At 35.8% G+C, this 20,780-nt stretch overlaps 1 protein-coding gene across 2 annotated transcripts in view; it reads right to left on the bottom strand.

Annotated features, from left to right (window-relative positions):
- Positions 1-20,780, bottom strand: part of fbxl17 (F-box and leucine-rich repeat protein 17) — a 290,219-nt gene that overhangs the window by 264,868 nt on the left and 4,571 nt on the right. For both annotated transcript variants that reach the window (XM_079896532.1, XM_079896531.1), the window contains exons 2-5: positions 15,448-16,137; positions 11,060-11,182; positions 8,521-8,778; positions 6,208-6,339 (exon numbers count right to left, since the gene is read on the bottom strand). In XM_079896532.1, coding sequence (XP_079752658.1) covers positions 6,208-6,339; positions 8,521-8,778; positions 11,060-11,182; positions 15,448-16,107 — 1,173 coding nt within the window. In that variant the 5' untranslated portion in view covers positions 16,108-16,137. The remainder of the gene's footprint in view (positions 1-6,207; positions 6,340-8,520; positions 8,779-11,059; positions 11,183-15,447; positions 16,138-20,780) is intronic.

Here is a 20,780-nt window from a genome sequence, read left to right as displayed (position 1 = left end):
TAGAAAACTATTATTTTAAGTTGTAATAATATTTCACAATATTACTGTTTTTTTTCTGTATTTTTGATCAAATAAACAGCAGCCTTGATAAGCATTAGAGACTTCTTTCAAAAATATAAAAAAACGTAATGTTTCCAAACTTTTGACCTGTACTGTATGTTACATGTACTTACCATAGTAATAACAGTAAATTATGCATAATTACATCCTCAACCAAACCCTAATCCTACCCTAACCCTATAGTAAGTACATGTAGTTCATTAATATTACTCAGTACTTCAATATATAATTACACTGTAACAATGACACTCCGTTACAGTGAAGCTCCGTTCTGAAATGCAATGGCAAGTTTTAATGATTCAACCAAATACTGCTGGATAAAATATATTTTTTCCGTATTGAATACTCAGAAATATATCAGATGATATTTTATTTGACGTGCTCCTGGAAACTGAGTGTTTTTAAAGCCCCCCTGTAGGGAATCATTAATCGCAGTCGGGTCGTTAAAAGCGCAGGCCATCTGCATGGACACTAACTGTAAGAAACCCAACGCAAACAGAGATTAAAAGGGGATCGAGATACAGTAGGAAACAGTAAACGTTGATGTGCTCCTGAAATCTGAGCGTAATAGTTCTTAAAGAAACAGTTCCCCTATAAATGAAAACTTAATTATGTCATCATACAACGCAAAACATACGGATCCTGGCCTGAATATGATATAATACGACATAAGAAATGACAAAATGACATATTTAAACGTTTTTTTCCTTAAAATATCTTGAATGTAACTCGACACCGTTGCTTCATTTAGTATGCGCGGTTCTATGAATATGCAAATGAGCCCCGCCTCCCTTCTATGAATATGCAAATGAGCCCCGCCTCCACTCACTCACTGAGAGGCTGAAAAGAGAGAGAGACACGTTCGTTTACATTAGAAGAAAACGATCGGCTCTCTAAACGTTATGAACAAACGTTAGCACGAAAACATTATGGAATTATTAAAAATTCATGGAACTTTTTTAAATGTTACTACTTGTTTCAGAAAACACTTAAAAGTGGAATGTTCTCATAAAGTCTCCCTGTAGTCAATCCTTGAATCCCTTAAAACTCATCTTTGATATATCTTGAATGTAACTCGACACCCTTGCCTCATTTAGTATGCGTGGTTCCATGAATATGCAAATGAGCCCCGCCTCCACTCACTCACTCAGCTCAGAGATCCACTGGTTGACGATCACACGTTGATCTGATTGGTTACAAGGTAGTTTGTGACGTCAGAAACACCAGCGATTTCAAAGCGTGTTTTTGAGACTGTCTTTGGTTCACTGCAGTTTTAAGGAGGAAATACTCAGCAATGCTGTCGACTTATGAACTTACACATGGTTTGACTTAAAGCATATTAAACACACCACATAGACACATAAACAACATTAAACGCTGGGTTTTCACCACAGGGGGACTTAAGAAACAACAATAAGCCTGAATATGATACGGGTTTGAAACGACAAATAAATACAATCTTAAACATTTCCAGAAGAGAGCGATGTTTAAAGAAAGAGGCCGAGGGAAAGGACAGAGATACCGCACTGAAACTCTTTTTAATTATTCAATTATGTGTGCGAGGAGGAGCAGAACAGACCCATCTGCGGATCAGCCTATTCATCATTGATTGGGAGAGACAGACGCGGGATCGTTTTACTCCATTAGCGGGCCGAGGGGAGGAGGACGGGACCGGCCCTCATTGTAAACGAGTTGCACAATTGTGCGATCTGTCACCGAAAACATTTGAGCCGTCAGGAGAGAGAGGATTCAGATGTCACGGGTAGACGGGCCGGTGCCTCGCTCCACCTGGAAAGAACATGGTTATGTTTCCTCACTGCCTGTGAAACAATACGCTGAACCGTATAATGAGGAAAACTAAGACTTAAAGGGGACATATCATGAAAATCCCACTTTTCCCATGTTTAAGGGGGGGTGAATAGGGGGAAAAAAATTAACTAATTGATATCAGCATGAAACTTCCCCAGCTGATTACTGACATTAAGACAAATATCTTTTGTATTACAAGTTTTTAGAATATTTATGCTTAAATATGCAAATTAGGTATTATCTCATTAGAAATGCGCTAATTTGCATATTTTCCAGAAGAGAAATCTGAACATTGGATAAGGCCAGATTCAAAAATATTTTTGTTGACATATTAGAGTCAAAGGTTTTTACACAGGGGATCTCTTTTTATCTCTCCATTAATCAGAAAAGACTGTCAACAGCCAAAGAAATCCAGTTTCGCCCCGTTTTTAGGTATAAAATGTTGTATAAATCAGAATCTGAACGATATATGAACAAACCCCTCTGTAAAAACCTTAAGAATATAGATAGGAATACAACTGGAAAGTTTGGTTTATGTAAGTGCTGCTGAAGTGGAGAGAAAAAAAATAACATTTTGAGAAAACGGCCCTTAAAGATTGTAAAAATTCATACTTTTTTAGTAGAAACAACTATTTACAGACAAAATATATTATCAAATCATTAGCAATCAACAACACAAACCACCTAAAACACATCAAAACTTATAGAACATTATGGCCTTCAACTGAACAGAACCCCAGTGAATGTCAGAGCACGTCACGTGATGCATCTGAACCAATCACGCTGTCAGAAATTGACATCAGCCAATGAGATTTCGCTTTTAGAGTTAAACGCCCCATTGTACTTTCACGATTGGTTGCAGGAAATGACCATATTTGGATCTGACAGCATTGTACAGGAGAGAGAGAGCTTTCCAGCGGTATATGATGACAGGTGTAGTAAAATAAAGACCTAAATGTGTATTTCTGACTTTTTTTCACCAAAAGTCTGAAAGAAGACATGTTATTGAAGACAAATAGTCCAAAATCTCAAAATTGACCAGTGAAAGATAAACTATGTTTTTGCTTCTACCAACACAGAAAATGTGCAAAGTGAAAACCAGTAACTTGAGCCTTGTCAAAAACTGAGTTGATCAGATTTCGCTCTCCTTCTGAGTATGAAGAGGATCTTATTATAATATTACCGGCTCTTAATCTGCACGTTTACACACACCAGCCGACATTTGGTTCCACACGCGACAACAGAGACCAGTTCTAACACACTGATGAAGATCCAGCAGAGCCTGAAGCTGTTCTGTGGTTGAGCACAGACGAGCACTGAACACTATTGACCAGAACATGTCACCGCTGTCTTATAAACACCTCAGGAACTGTGGACACTTGTGGAGAAGTGAAACATGATGATGAGATGATCAGTGTAACTCCACAACAACTACAGAAATGTCTCCACTAACATTCAGAAGCTCTTCCTGAGTCTCTCCGTAAGGCTGCACTCGCTACTGGTTATACTGGGATTCTGGATGAGGGAGATTGGCCTGTTCTGTTATTGCCGGAGTTTCTGAAGCTGGAGTAAAGACTCCGCCCTCTTCTGAAAGGAGGCGGAGCTACAGCTCATTTGCATTTAAAGGGACACACAAAAACGGCGTGTTTTTGCTCACACTCAAAAAGGGGCAAATTTGACGAGCTGTAATAAATGATCTGGTATTTTGAGCTGAAATTTCACAGACACACACAGACACAGAAATTTCCTGTAGGAAGGAATGCTATTGGGTAATTCGGGAGTGGGCGGGATCACGCAATCCGACACGGAGCACGTTTCAAAGCAGAATAACTGGCATTGCTTTTCGGAGAAACAAGCATGTGAACTTATAATATGCAAACATATTTACAATGAATAAAAATTACATAGAGTCCCTTTAATTTGTTTTAAAATGATTTCTATACGTTTATATTAAACAAAAGATAACTGGAGTATTATTTATATTTATATATTATATTATATAATAATTATTATTTATATAATAATTATAATTATTATTATATATTATATATTATATATATTTATATTATTTATTATAGTTTTATAAGAAAATACTATTTCAAATTTCATGTATAATTGCTGTTTCTTGTGAAATTTACTAGCATTTTTAAATTATTTCTATAAAATAAACGAAAACTGGAGTATGTTTTATGAAAACAATTTTTTTTAAATGTCATGTTTAATACCTGTTTCTTGTGAAATTTACTAACATTTTTGGACTGATTTTTTTTTTTTTTTTTAAGAAATGAATGATTTAAACATGAAATTCTGAAATAGAATTTTCTTGTACATGCTTTTGTTTTATTTACAAGTTTGATTAATAACTATTTAAATGTTATGCAAGTGAAAACGGTTTTAAAGCAAATCCTGCATTAAATATGAAGTATATTAACCTGGATTTCATCGCTATTCAGGTAAACTCTACTTAAGATCTCTTTATCTCCCAGTTATATCATTTATGTCTAAAATCACATCTCTTCCCACAAGACAAAGACACAAACAGCAACATGAAATCACAATGACTATATTCACTTTCTTATTCAGACACGTTATGAGGAAAAACAACGTTTGCCTTCATAATCTTTCATATAAATGTAGTAACTTGGGTTTCCATATAGAACCTTTTCTTGCAGCTCAATATAACATTCAACATGTCGAATTCCCTGCCAATAATAATCACACATCTGGAAAAGCATGATAAGAAATCTGACGACAGTGTTAGAAATATTGTTATTATTAGGTATTTAAGAGTCATTTTGTTCATTTACAAAGAGTAAAGCGATTAAAAACGCCCTTCATCTGACTGAAATGATGAGCTCAAACTAACCGATACTGCAGCCTTTTGCATGTAAAGTAAAAGTCATATTAATCTCCAAAAGTCTGTAATAAAGCACTTCACAAACACACAGTGAGTCTCTCATTAGAGGAGCAACACTGACACCCAGTGGCCGCAGACAGACCTTCAGTTCTGCATTACAAACAATCAATGAAAATAATAATTCAACATCTTTAAATCAAGAATTGCAATAATTTACTACGGTTTATGCATTAAAACAAGAAAAATCAAGTTCCCACTGTGTGGTTAAAACACACACACACACACACACACACACACACACAAATAACCAAGATATAGTCTCTGAGAACAAGTATTTTTCTCTCAATTTTGCTCCGAGCAAATTGATCTTGCTTTAAGTGTGTTTAGATAATTTCCCAGGAAAACAAGACCGTATCGAGCGGTTCACTAATTAAGATTGCAGATTTGTTGAATATGATGAATATAATCAAGGCAGACTAAACGATCTGAGATTGACGGGATAATAACAGTCCTTATTCACAGACAATGATTCAGACACATAAATACTGCTGAAACGTGAACACAAGAAGAGCCACAGATGTACAGAAGTGACGACAGGAGAGTGAAAACACTCATGTACGACTGCTTTTGTCAGAAGCACTGGCTTATGGGTAAAAACAAACACTGGACTCGAACCTCTCGTCTTGTGTCTGGCGCCTCAGACTATTTCAGCATGTGAGCAATGCAACGCTATGAAGAGATGAGATGCAAACATTTATCAAATAAACTAAATCTAATCAGGTTAAGCATGACGTCTAGAAGATCAGACGCATTATTTAAAGTCCCCCTTGTGGTGAAAATCCAGCTTTTAATGTTGTTTATGTGTGTATGTGGTGTTTTTAACCAGTGGATCTCTGAGCTGAGTGAGTGAGTGGAGGCGGGGCTCATTTGCATATTCATAGAACCATGCATACTAAATGAGGCAAGGGTGTCGAGTTACATTCAAGATATTTTAAGGCATGAAGATTTTTTTTTTTTTCAAAGAAAAACTTTAAAAATGTGTCATTTTGGTGATCAAAGACGAGTTTTAAGGGATACAATGACTACAGGGGGACTTTAAATTAATATTGCGTGTGTATAATATAAATTATTGTGTTACATTCATGTTCCTAGTGATCTTGAATCAGAATAAGTTCCTCTTGCAGCATCTCTTCTCTGATGATGTGGGCGGGGCTACCTGTCACTCACATGAGATCAGCCAATAGCAAACCACAACCATCCAATCAATTCCACACAGACAAAATCAAGCCCCGCCCACGAAGCGTTTCACTCGGATATACGACACAATAGAGAAGAAAAGACCAGCGCAACTTCCATTTCATGGAGACTTTAAAGCACGATCTATTCTACACAAAGCCACTAGTCAACTTATGATCCTGACCGATCACTAATGCATTAGAGTCCGGCGCTCTGAACATGTCATGTGACTCGACGACACGTACCAGTTTGTTTTCTTGCATGTAGATTCTCTGGAGTTTGTTGCATCCCTGCGCCAGCGCCACCAGCCCGTCGTCACTGATGCTGTAGCACTGGCCGAAGTGGACGTCCTTCAGTTCTTTACAGTGTTCGCCCAACTGCGCAAAACACACACACACACACGTTCAGTTCAGCCTTCAAATGTTCAATACAGCGGTATGATTATACACAGCAGGGATTCGCCAGGGTTTTGTCAGCCGAACCCCTTTGAGATCAAATGTTTCCCCCGCTGTGATTTTAAGTTCATATTTCAATATGTTTATGGTCACATGACATGCGGGTAAATATGGAAGAAAACTAAAAGGTGAAATATTTTGTTTGTTTAGCTATGGAAGTAAAATAATGCCTGATGTATTTCAAACAAAAATGCTTGTTGAATTGCACTAACTGAAAAAAGTATGCATTGCATTAATAACCATGCTTGCATTTAATGCATTGTAATGGGCTGAAATTCAACATGGTGGTGTGATTATGAATTATTGAACTTTTAATAATGAAAATGTGTGAGAAATGTTTGAATTTAAACATTCGCAGCTTAAAATATACGACCATGTTGAATTTCAACTCAAAAGCAATAAAAATACAATGCATTAAAACACAAGCACGGTTAATGCAATGCATATTTTTTTCAATTAGAGCAATTAAACTACATTAGGCATTATTTTACTTCCATAGGTAAACAAACAAAATATTTCACTTTTTTTTTTCCATCAAGTTTTATTTTAATTTATTCAAATTAATTTATGCGCATCTTGGCGTTTCCATCCAGAGTTTTTTTTATGCGATATGCCAAAATGTGCGTAAAAATAGGTCGATGGAAACACAGCCACTGATTAAAATAAATGCACATTTAATCAAATCATTCTTTTTCTCCTCATTTGAATGCATGTTTTTTTTTTTATGCATTTTCATCCAGCGTTTTTTATGCAACATCCCAAATTTGGCATTCATTAGTCCAGTTATCCAATCACAGCCTCTGCTGAACAGCTGTCGGAGGGATTTATTCAGTAAATGTGTTTCCATCGCAGTTTATGCATGTTTTCCTATCAAATAGAAATTGATCCTCCTCAATTAAAGGTGCAGTGTGTAATTTTTAGCGGCATCTAGTGGTGAGGTTACGAACTGCAACCAGCGGTGGCCGACAGGAAGTGATGTCATCGTCTGAGACAGCAGAGGGACAGTGAGGTTTTTACTCTGAAACGGTGCGAGGACTTTCAAACCGCAAAGCAACCAGAACTGTGGACATCTACAAAGAGTTAAATTCCCCTTCTTTATCTTAATTATACATGTATACCTCCTTTCCGTTATGTCTTCTTTTCTTTTTTCTTTTTTTTTTCTTAATGTGTGAATCGACTGTTCTTTAATATATTTGATATGAATGTTACCTTTAATGTTTCCTCGTATCTCATGATGCTTTGGAATCATTTAGAACAATATATGTGAAACATTTGTATCTATTGTATTATTACATGTATCATTCTAGAAAGAAAAAGAAAAAAGGAAGAAAAAAAAGAAAAAAAGAAGAAAAAAAAGTTAAGCAATGAGGTTTCTTTACAAAGATAAAGTAAGAAATTGGGTTTACTTGATTATTCAGTAAAACGATGTTATTGCTATCAAATAAAAAATTATCCACCTCAACTGAATGCATTTTTTTTTTTATGCATGTTCATCCGGTGAATCCAAATTTGGCATTCATTAGTGCAGTTATCCAATCACAGCCTCTGCTGAACAGCTGTCGGAGGGATTTATTCAGTAAATGTGTTTCCATCGTAGTTTATGCATGTTCTCCTATCAAATAGAAATTGATCCTCCTCAATTAAAGGTGCAGTGTGTAATTTTTAGTGGCATCTAGTGGTGAGGTTACGAATTTCAAATAAATAAACGAACGAACGAATTAAATTCCTCTTCTTTATCTTAATTATACACGTGTTTTTTTTTATGCAACATCCCAAATTTCGCATTCAAACATGTGGAAGGAAACACAGTCCGCTGGTTAGTCCAGTTATCTAATCACAGCCTCTGCTGAACATATGTGTGAGGGATTTATTCAGTAAATGTGTTTCCATCGTATAGTTTATGCATGTTCTCCTATCAAATAAAAAATTATCCTCCTCAATTGAATGCATGGTTTTTTTTTTAATGCATGTTCATCCAGCGTTTTTTTTTATGCAACATCCCAAATTTCTCATTCAAACATGTGTGTATGGAAACCCAGCTAATGAACGGCTTACACATGCATCCATTAACTGAGCTGAAAGCGTGTGTGTGGTGCGCCTCACCAGTCTGAGCGCGTGGTCGGTGAGTTTGTCCTGGTTCCCGACGTGCACCTTCTGCAGGAGCGGGCAGTGAGCGGCGGCGGTGCACAGGGACACGTCGCTGAGCTGCTTACACCGGTACGCTGTGTACTTGATCAGACCGGGACAGTTCGACGCCAGAGAGCACACGCCGTGATCCTGAACGTTCCTGCAGTCGGAGATGTTGATCTCGGTGACGTTCTGTCGCCTGGACGCGATCTTCACCAGGAGATCGTCTTTCACCTGCAGTCAAAGTGGCATTTTAACAGTTTTCAGGCATTATTTCAATTAAAACCACATGTAGCACACACAGTTTTGCTCCTGCAATAATATATAATACAGTCAAAACAAAATTTATTCAGACACCTTCAATATTTCTCACATTATCACAGTTTATTCGCTATAGTAGAAAATGGTGATAAAATATGACAAGAACTCAGAGTTATCAAATCAGATCTTCTTTAACCTGCGCTCAGGGAGAGAAATAAGTGGCATTTAAACACTCTTCATTCATTATTTCAATTAAAACCACATATCAACACCCTAGCACACACGCAACACCTTAATATTGACATTTTTGCACCTACTATTTAAGTTTTGCACCGCTTACATATCCGATACGTACTTACAGTGCATAACTGGCAGGGAAAAAATTATTTGTACAAATGCATATGAGAAGTAAAGCTTTCATCTATAGTTCATTAAAAAATATGCATAAGAAAGGCTATTTGCTACATAGTTATTAGGGGATCTAATTGTAATTTTTCTAATAAAATGATTTGTTATAAAATGTGTTTTTTAAACAAATCCTTGTTTGTACGGCTGCAAATCATGGACAAAAATGTGTGATTATATATCAATATAGATATGACATAATAATAACAATAATATAAAATGTATAAGTGTAATGTATAATAATAATTATAATATGTAAAGTAAAATAATAAACAGTGAAATGTTGCAATTGTAATATTTCTTATTTTGTTTTTATTTAGCAATTTTATATTAATATGATAATATAATGTTAATAATTTTTATTATAAAAATGGCTAAATACAAATTAATTCATATATAAATAAGAAATATTACTATTGTAAAATAAATCCATGTAAAATAATATCAATATGATAATATAATATTAATATTTTATATTATACAAATTACTAAATAAAACTTAATATATAAGAAATATTACTTTTGTAAAAAAAATAACTAAAATAATATTAATATAAAAATATTAATACTTTTTATTACACAAATTATTAAATAAAACTTAATATATAAATACGAAATATTACTATTGTAAAATAAAACCCGGGAAAATAAAAAATAGAGAGTTGTAAAATAAAATTATAATTTTTCTTAAATTTCGTAATTTCTTCATAACATTTTAACATTAAAAAATGAAAGCATGGGGCACTTAAATCTTGATAATTTTATATATAAATCAGAAATATTACTATTGTAAAATAAAACCCTGTAACAATTAAAAAATGAACGCATGGGGCACTTAAAGCTTCTGTGTTTTGATGATCACTTCTCAATTATGCACACCTGTAAATCTATTATTTAGCAATTTTATATTAATATGATAATATAATAATATTAATAATTTTTATTATAAAAATTGAAAAATAAAAATGTATTTATATATAAATAAAAAAATATTACTATTGTAGCTTAAAACCCTGTAAAATAAAATAAAAAATGAAAGCATGGGGCACTTAAATCTTGATAATTTTATATATAAATCAGAAATATTACTATTGTAAAATAAAACCCTGTAACAATTAAAAAATGAACGCATGGGGCACTTAAAGCTTCTGTGTTTTGATGATCACTTCTCAATTATGCACACCTGTAAATCTATTATTTAGCAATTTTATATTAATATGATAATATAATAATATTAATAATTTTTATTATAAAAATTGAAAAATAAAAATGTATTTATATATAAATAAAAAAATATTACTATTGTAGCTTAAAACCCTGTAAAATAAAATAAAAAATGAAAGCATGGGGCACTTAAATCTTGATAATTTTATATATAAATCAGAAATATTACTATTGTAAAATAAAACCCTGTAACAATTAAAAAATGAACGCATGGGGCACTTAAAGCTTCTCTGTTTTGATGATCACTTCTCAATTATGCACACCTATAAATCTATTATTTAGCAATTTTATATTAATATGATAATATAATAATATTAATAATTTTTATTATAAAAATTGAAAAATAAAAATGTATTTATATATAAATAAATAAATATTACTATTGTAGCTTAAAACCCTGTAAAATAAAATAAAAAATGAAAGCATGGGGCACTTAAATCTTGATAATTTTATATATAAATCAAAAATATTACTATTGTAAAATAAAATAAAAAATGAATGCATGGGGCACTTAAAGCTTCTCTGTTTTGATAGTCACTTCTCAATTGAAGTATAATAGTTCTGCACACCTATAGATCTATGACTAGCGCAGTTCTGCACATAAAGAGAAGATGACAACACAAACCTGCTGGAGGCCGCTGAGATCGATCTGCTTCCAGAACTGGAAGTCTAAGCAGAGATCGCGCCAGTATTTGCACACCAGAGACGCGCCGAGACACCGCTCCTTCACCGAAAGGTGAGAAAACACCTGAGGACACATCACACACACGGTTCAGCCGCTCCATCCACTCAAAACAAGTGACAGAACCAAAATTACAGTGTCATATTCATCAAACAATATCAATCTGAGGATTTCATGCACAGCATTTGTCAATATTATGCTGCTCATTACTTCTCTACAATAATTGTTGTGTTTGCAAACATTTTTTGCATTACAAGTTTGTTTAAATATGCAAATGAGGGGTTATATAATTAAATATGCACAAATTTGCATGCATTTCCAGAACAGAAATGGTGTGTGTAAAGCTGATGAAGTGATTTCTGACGCCTTTAAAGATTGAATCTACAGTGCAATGAAATAAACACTTTAGATGTTTTCTTTCCACTAGTCTGAAAGAAGACTCTCAAAATAGAGCTAAAAACTAAACAGTGCATTTAAAACAATGTATTTTTCCTTTCTTTAACATAGTAGGATGTTAACATAGTAGGACAACTTTAACATAGTAGGATGTCCTGTTACTTTATCCTCTACAGTAAAAGACCTGGGTGTTATACTAGATTGCAACCTGTCTTTCGAAAATCATATTTCATATGTTACAAAAACAGCCTTTTTCCACCTTAGAAACATTGCTAAGCTACGTAATATGCTATCAGTTTCTGATGCAGAAAAGTTAGTTCATGCGTTCATGACCTCGAGACTAGATTACTGTAATGCTTTATTAGCTGGTTGTCCTGCATCCTCAATAAACAAGCTACAGTTAGTCCAAAATGCCGCCGCTAGAGCTCTTACTAGATCAAGAAAATATGATCATATAACACCGATTTTATCATCACTACATTGGTTACCTATAAAGTTCCGTATTAATTACAAGGTATTGCTACTGACTTATAAAGCCCGGCTTAGCTCCAGTCTATTTAACGGATCTTCTATCGCCCTATAATTCATTGCGCTCTTTAAGGTCACTAAATTCGAGGCGTTTGGTCATTCCTAGGATATCCAGATCCACCAAAGGAGGGAGAGCATTTTCACATTTAGCTCCAAAACTCTGGAATAGTCTTCCTGATACTGTTCGTTGCTCAGACTCGCTCTCCCAGTTTAAAACTAGATTAAAGACGCATCTCTTCAGCCAGGCATTCATATAATACTTTTAATCTTACAGTTAAATCCGGTCTCTAGTTCATAAACGCCAGAGGAGAACTGGCCCCCGACTGAGCCCGGGTTCTCCCAAGGTTTTTTTTTCTCCATTAGGTCCTGATGGAGTTTTTCGGTTCCTTGCCACTGTTGCCTTTGGCTTGCTCAGATGGGGATATTTTGGGGATATTTAATTTAATTTTATCAATCAATAAATTCCACTAGAAACAAACCTTGTTGTATTATTTTAATTTAATACTGTGAAGCTGCTTTGATACAATCTGTATTGTGAAAAGCGCTATATAAATAAACTTGACTTGACTTGACTTTCTAACCCTTGAAAACCCTATAACACATGTGGTGTTCCTGGTCAAAAGTGAAATTTATTCTTAAATCAGTGAGGCCTACGATCAATCCATTTAAAAAATAAATACAAAACCTGTCTTCATTTAAAGAAAACAAGCTGACAATAAGATTGAATCCAATATTTGGTGATAAAATAGCATAACGAGATTTATAAGCTATTTTTTTTGTAGGTCAGTCATTTTTGACCAGGAACACAAGTGTGTACAAAAAAAAAGCATTTAAAAATAAAAATAAAATAAAAATCCTGGTTAAACATTAGTGTGATTTTTTTCATATTTTATGTAAAATTGACAAAATGATCCACAAATAAAGCTTTTTTCACTCAAAAACTGAGGTATGTAAGCTCAGATAAATAAGGCCTACGATCGATCAATTCCAAAAAGTAATATAAAACCGGTCCTAATTGAAAGAAAACAAGTTGACAAAAAGATTTAATCCAATATTTGGTGATGATGTCGCATAATGAGAGATTTATAAGCCATTTTTTGTAGGCCGGTCATTCTTAGACTGTGAACATCACAAGAGTGACTTTGTGCCATTTTGTACAAAATAAAAGCATTTCAAAACAAATTTCCTGGTTAAACATTAAAGCACACTAGTGTGATAAACAGTGGACATTTTTGACCAATGTGGGGGGGGGGGGGGAACACATAAAAAAGTATTAAAGATTCTCTTTGGGAAGTTGTTAGACTCTGGGTGAGTAGAGACAGTAAATTTTTGCCCAATGTAATAACACTAACTAGCATCTTCAGGTACGTGAGAATCCTCCACACGAGTGTTACACACAGACCTTGAGCAGTATGGAGGAGGGCAGCTGGTTAATGTGTGACGAGTGTGTGTTCTCAGCGCTCTATCCCTCCTCCAATCCCTCGTTCCGGCACAGCTGGCAGCAGACTACATTGCGGAAGTTCGTTTGGCCAGAAGCTACATATTTTACTTTATAAAGTTTTAAATATGGATATCTTTCTTACACAAACGCATGGCTTCGCTTCAGAAGGTCTTTATTAACCCGCCAGAGCCATGTGGAGCACTTTTATGATGGATAGATGCACTTTTATGATGGATAGATGCACTTTTATGATGGATAGATGCACTTATGATGGATAGATGCACTTTTATGATGGACAGATGCACTTTTATGATGGATAGATGCACTTTTATGATGATAGATGCACTTTTATGATGGACAGATGCACTTTTATGATGGATAGATGCACTTTTATGATGATAGATGCACTTTTATGATGGACAGATGCACTTTTATGATGGATAGATGCACTTTTATGATGGATAGATGCACTTTTATGATGATAGATGCACTTTTATGATGGACAGATGCACTTTTATGATGGATAGATGCACTTTTATGATGGACAGATGCACTTTTATGATGGATAGATGCACTTTTATGATGGATAGATACACTTTTATGATGGACAGATGCACTTTTATGATGGATAGATGCACTTATGATGGATAGATGCACTTTTATGATGGACAGATGCACTTTTATGATGGATAGATGCACTTTTATGATGGACAGATGCACTTTTATGATGGATAGATGCACTTTTATGATGGATAGATACACTTTTATGATGGATAGATGCACTTTTATGATGGATAGATACACTTTTATGATGGACAGATGCACTTTTATGATGGATAGATGCACTTTTATGATGATAGATGCACTTTTATGATGGATAGATGCACTTTTATGATGGACAGATGCACTTTTATGATGGATAGATGCACTTTTATGATGGACAGATGCACTTTTATGATGGATAGATGCACTTTTATGATGGATAGATACACTTTTATGATGGACAGATGCACTTTTATGATGGATAGATGCACTTATGATGGATAGATGCACTTTTATGATGGACAGATGCACTTTTATGATGGATAGATGCACTTTTATGATGATAGATGCACTTTTATGATGGATAGATGCACTCTTACACATATACAGATATGCAATCACCCCCCCCCCCATCCCCCCATCCCCCCATCCATCCCCCCATCCCTCGCCTTCGACGCTTTGTACCACCAGTCTGACAGGCGGGTCTGTGACCAGCGCCGAAAATGGCTGCAGGAACCGGATGGCTGCTTGCCTGTGCTGGGTTACCTCCATTCCCCACTCCCCTTCCCTGTTGCAAGTCTTGTGTGTTCATGTTGTGTACTGATTATGTGCAAATGTTGCTGAGGTGTTTTTTACTGTTCCCAAACTGTACTCCTTACAGGAGCATAGTCTGGGGGTTGCCTTTTTTTTCTCCTCACCTCTCCTCATGTAATGCTGTATTTTTTTCCTCAATCCTCTGTCTTCCTGTCCTGTCTACCCCCTTGTCATATTGTATGCATGTTTGTATGGACAGGTTGATGGCTAATTTCACTGGTACTTGTGACTATGTGACAATAAAGGCTACTACTACTACTACTACTTTTATGATGGACAGATGCACTTTTATGATGGATAGATGCACTTTTATGATGGACAGATGCACTTTTATGATGGACAGATGCACTTTTATGATGATAGATGCACTTTTATGATGGATAGATGCACTTTTATGATGGACAGATGCACTTTTATGATGAATAGATGCACTTTTATGATGGATAGATGCACTTTTATCACGGATAGATGCACTTTTATCACGGATAGATGCACTTTTATCACGGATAGATGCACTTTTATGATAGATAGATACACTTATGATGGACAGATGCACTTTTATGATGGATAGATGCACTTTTATCATGGATAGATGCACTTTTACACAGACCTTGAGCAGTATGGAGGAGGGCAGCTGGTTAATGTGAGACGTGTCTGTGTTCTCAGCGCTCTTTCCCTCCTCCAATCCCTCGTTCTGGGACAGCTGGCAGGAGCATGAGGACGAGGCGTCGGCGGCACCGCTAGCATCTGTACGCCACGCCACACCGGACCCGTCCGAAGGAGAAGAAGAAGAATTAGAAGACGACGGGCGGAGCAAACACTGGCTCTCGGGAGCCCCGGCGTCTCCTCGCTCCTCGTTCTCCATGGGCTCCTGGAAGGCACAGCGCGGCTGCTTGCGGGGCGAACACCGCTGCAGATCAGCACACTTGCGCTTGCACACCATTTCCGAATAGTCCACGCAGAAGAGCGCCGGGGGCCCGATTAGCTTGGCGGACAGCAGACCCCGACCCTGGCCTTCCCAGATGCCCAGCTCTCCCGGAGACAGGAGGAACGCGGCGCACTCCTCGGGCGAGTTCAGGGACACGTAGCGCTCGGCGAGTTTGGCCGCCTCGAAGGGCCAGTCGTCCTCGATGCTCGCGCTGGGGCCGTGGACGATGAAGCACAGCATGCAGGGCCCCTGAAGGAAGCAGTTCCTCCGCCGCTTCTTCTTGCGCAGCTTCCGTGTTTTCTTCTTCAGGCTGTAACCATTTTTGGAGAAAAGATGGCCCATATAGATGATGATGATTCACGTCGATCGACTCTAAATTCAAGAGAGAGAGAGAAAAATTACATGGCGATTGAGTCTAAATTCAAGAATAGAGAAAAATTACACGTCGATCAAGAGAAAGAGAGAAATTACACGTCGATCAAGAGAAAGAGAAAAATTACACGGCGATCGACTCTAAATTCAAGAATAGAGAGAAATTACACGTCGATCGACTCTAAATTCAAGAATAGAGAGAAATTACACGCCGATCGACTCTAAATTCAAGAATAGAGAGAAATTACACGTCGATCGACTCTAAATTCAAGAATAGAGAGAAATTACACGTCGATCGACTCTAAATTCAAGAGAAAGAGAAAAATTACACGTCGATCGACTCTAAATTCAAGAATAGAGAAAAATTACACGCCGATCGACTCTAAATTCAAGAATAGAGAAAAATTACACGCCGATCGACTCTAAATTCAAGAATAGAGAAAAATTACATGGCGATTGAGTCTAAATTCAAGAATAGAGAAAAATTACACGTCGATCAAGAGAAAGAGAGAAATTACACGTCGATCAAGAGAAAGAGAAAAATTACACGGCGATCGACTCTAAATTCAAGAATAGAGAGAAATTACACGTCGATCGACTCTAAATTCAAGAATAGAGAGAAATTACACGTCGATCGACTCTAAATTCAAGAGAAAGAGAAAAATTACACGGCGATCGACTCTAAATTCAAGAATAGAGAGAAATTACACGTCGATCGACTCTAAATTCAAGAGAAAGAGAAAAATTACACGTCGATCGACTCTAAATTCAAGAATAGAGAAAAATTACACGCCGATCGACTCTAAATTCAAGAATAGAGAAAAATTACACGCCGATCGACTCTAAATTCAAGAATAGAGAAAAATTACACGCCGATCGACTCTAAATTCAAGAATAGAGAAAAATTACACGCCGATCGACTCTAAATTCAAGAATAGAGAAAAATTACACGTCAATCGACTCTAAATTCAAGAATAGAGAGAAATTACACGTCGATCGACTCTAAATTCAAGAATAGAGAAAAATTACACGTCGATCGACTCTAAATTCAAGAATAGAGAGAAATTACACGCCGATCGACTCTAAATTCAAGAATAGAGAGAAATTACACGTCGATCGACTCTAAATTCAAGAATAGAGAAAAACTACACGTCGATCGACTCTAAATTCAAGAATAGAGAAAAACTACACGTCGATCGACTCTAAATTCAAGAATAGAGAGAAATTACACGCCGATCGACTCTAAATTCAAGAATAGAGAGAAATTACACGTCGATCGACTCTAAATTCAAGAATAGAGAAAAATTACACGTCGATCGACTCTAAATTCAAGAATAGAGAGAAACTACACGCCGATCGACTCTAAATTCAAGAATAGAGAAAAATTACACGTCGATCGACTCTAAATTCAAGAATAGAGAAAAATTACACGTCGATCGACTCTAAATTCAAGAATAGAGAAAAACTACACGCCGATCGACTCTAAATTCAAGAATAGAGAAAAATTACACGTCGATCGACTCTAAATTCAAGAATAGAGAAAAATTACACGTCGATCGACTCTAAATTCAAGAATAGAGAGAAATTACACGTCGATCGACTCTAAATTCAAGAATAGAGAGAAATTACACGTCGATCGACTCTAAATTCAAGAATAGAGAGAAATTACACGCCGATCGACTCTAAATTCAAGAGAAAGAGAAAAATTACACGTCGATCGACTCTAAATTCAAGAGAAGGAGAGAAATTACACGTCGATCGACTCTAAATTCAAGAATAGAGAGAAATTACACGCCGATCGACTCTAAATTCAAGAATAGAGAGAAATTACACGTCGATCGACTCTAAATTCAAGAATAGAGAGAAATTACACGTCGATCGACTCTAAATTCAAGAATAGAGAAAAATTACACGCCGATCGACTCTAAATTCAAGAATAGAGAGAAATTACACGTCGATCGACTCTAAATTCAAGAGAAAGAGAAAAACTACACGTCGATCGACTCTAAATTCAAGAGAAGGAGAGAAATTACACGTCGATCGACTCTAAATTCAAGAATAGAGAGAAATTACACGCCGATCGACTCTAAATTCAAGAATAGAGAGAAATTACACGCCGATCGACTCTAAATTCAAGAATAGAGAGAAATTACACGTCGATCGACTCTAAATTCAAGAATAGAGAGAAATTACACGTCGATCGACTCTAAATTCAAGAATAGAGAAAAATTACACGTCGATCGACTCTAAATTCAAGAATAGAGAAAAATTTACACGTCGATCGACTCTAAATTCAAGAATAGAGAGAAATTACACGCCGATCGACTCTAAATTCAAGAATAGAGAAAAATTACACGTCGATCGACTCTAAATTCAAGAATAGAGAAAAATTACACGTCGATCGACTCTAAATTCAAGAATAGAGAAAAATTACACGTCGATCGACTCTAAATTCAAGAATAGAGAAAAACTACACGCCGATCGACTCTAAATTCAAGAATAGAGAAAAATTACACGTCGATCGACTCTAAATTCAAGAATAGAGAGAAATTACACGTCGATCGACTCTAAATTCAAGAATAGAGAGAAATTACACGCCGATCGACTCTAAATTCAAGAATAGAGAGAAATTACACGTCGATCGACTCTAAATTCAAGAATAGAGAGAAATTACACGTCGATCGACTCTAAATTCAAGAATAGAGAAAAATTACACGTCGATCGACTCTAAATTCAAGAATAGAGAAAAATTTACACGTCGATCGACTCTAAATTCAAGAATAGAGAGAAATTACACGTCGATCGACTCTAAATTCAAGAATAGAGAGAAATTACACGCCGATCGACTCTAAATTCAAGAATAGAGAAAAATTACACGTCGATCGACTCTAAATTCAAGAATAGAGAAAAATTACACGTCGATCGACTCTAAATTCAAGAATAGAGAAAAACTACACGCCGATCGACTCTAAATTCAAGAATAGAGAAAAATTACACGCCGATCGACTCTAAATTCAAGAATAGAGAAAAATTACACGTCGATCGACTCTAAATTCAAGAATAGAGAGAAATTACACGCCGATCGACTCTAAATTCAAGAATAGAGAAAAATTACACGTCGATCGACTCTAAATTCAAGAATAGAGAAAAATTACACGTCGATCGACTCTAAATTCAAGAATAGAGAAAAATTACACGTCGATCGACTCTAAATTCAAGAATAGAGAGAAATTACACGTCGATCGACTCTAAATTCAAGAATAGAGAGAAATTACACGTCGATCGACTCTAAATTCAAGAATAGAGAGAAATTACACGCCGATCGACTCTAAATTCAAGAATAGAGAGAAATTACACGTCGATCGACTCTAAATTCAAGAATAGAGAAAAATTACACGTCGATCGACTCTAAATTCAAGAATAGAGAAAAACTACACGCCGATCGACTCTAAATTCAAGAATAGAGAAAAATTACACGTCGATCGACTCTAAATTCAAGAATAGAGAGAAATTACACGTCGATCGACTCTAAATTCAAGAATAGAGAGAAATTACACGTCGATCGACTCTAAATTCAAGAATAGAGAGAAATTACACGTCGATCGACTCTAAATTCAAGAATAGAGAGAAATTACACGCCGATCGACTCTAAATTCAAGAGAAAGAGAAAAATTACACGTCGATCGACTCTAAATTCAAGAATAGAGAAAAATTACACGCCGATCGACTCTAAATTCAAGAATAGAGAGAAATTACACGCCGATCGACTCTAAATTCAAGAGAAAGAGAAAAATTACACGTCGATCGACTCTAAATTCAAGAATAGAGAGAAATTACACGTCGATCGACTCTAAATTCAAGAATAGAGAAAAATTACACGCCGATCGACTCTAAATTCAAGAATAGAGAAAAATTACACGGCGATCGACTCTAAATTCAAGAATAGAGAGAAATTACACGCCGATCGACTCTAAATTCAAGAATAGAGAAAAATTACACGCCGATCGACTCTAAATTCAAGAATAGAGAGAAATTACACGTCGATCGACTCTAAATTCAAGAATAGAGAGAAATTACACGTCGATCGACTCTAAATTCAAGAATAGAGAAAAATTACACGCCGATCGACTCTAAATTCAAGAATAGAGAAAAATTACACGGCGATCGACTCTAAATTCAAGAATAGAGAGAAATTACACGCCGATCGACTCTAAATTCAAGAGAAAGAGAAAAATTACACGTCGATCGACTCTAAATTCAAGAGAAAGAGAAAAATTACACGTCGATCGACTCTAAATTCAAGAATAGAGAAAAATTACACGCCGATCGACTCTAAATTCAAGAATAGAGAGAAATTACACGTCGATCGACTCTAAATTCAAGAATAGAGAAAAATTACACGCCGATCGACTCTAAATTCAAGAGAAAGAGAGAAATTACACGTCGATCGACTCTAAATTCAAGAATAGAGAGAAATTACACGTCGATCGACTCTAAATTCAAGAATAGAGAAAAATTACACGCCGATCGACTCTAAATTCAAGAGAAAGAGAGAAATTACACGTCGATCGACTCTAAATTCAAGAATAGAGAAAAATTACACGCCGATCGACTCTAAATTCAAGAATAGAGAGAAATTACAC

This window comes from Squalius cephalus (assembly GCF_949319135.1).
Source record: "Squalius cephalus genome assembly, chromosome: 16".
NCBI lineage: Eukaryota > Metazoa > Chordata > Actinopteri > Cypriniformes > Leuciscidae > Squalius > Squalius cephalus.
Note: the sequence above shows the minus strand (reverse complement) of the source record. Positions and strands in the feature narration are given on the sequence as shown.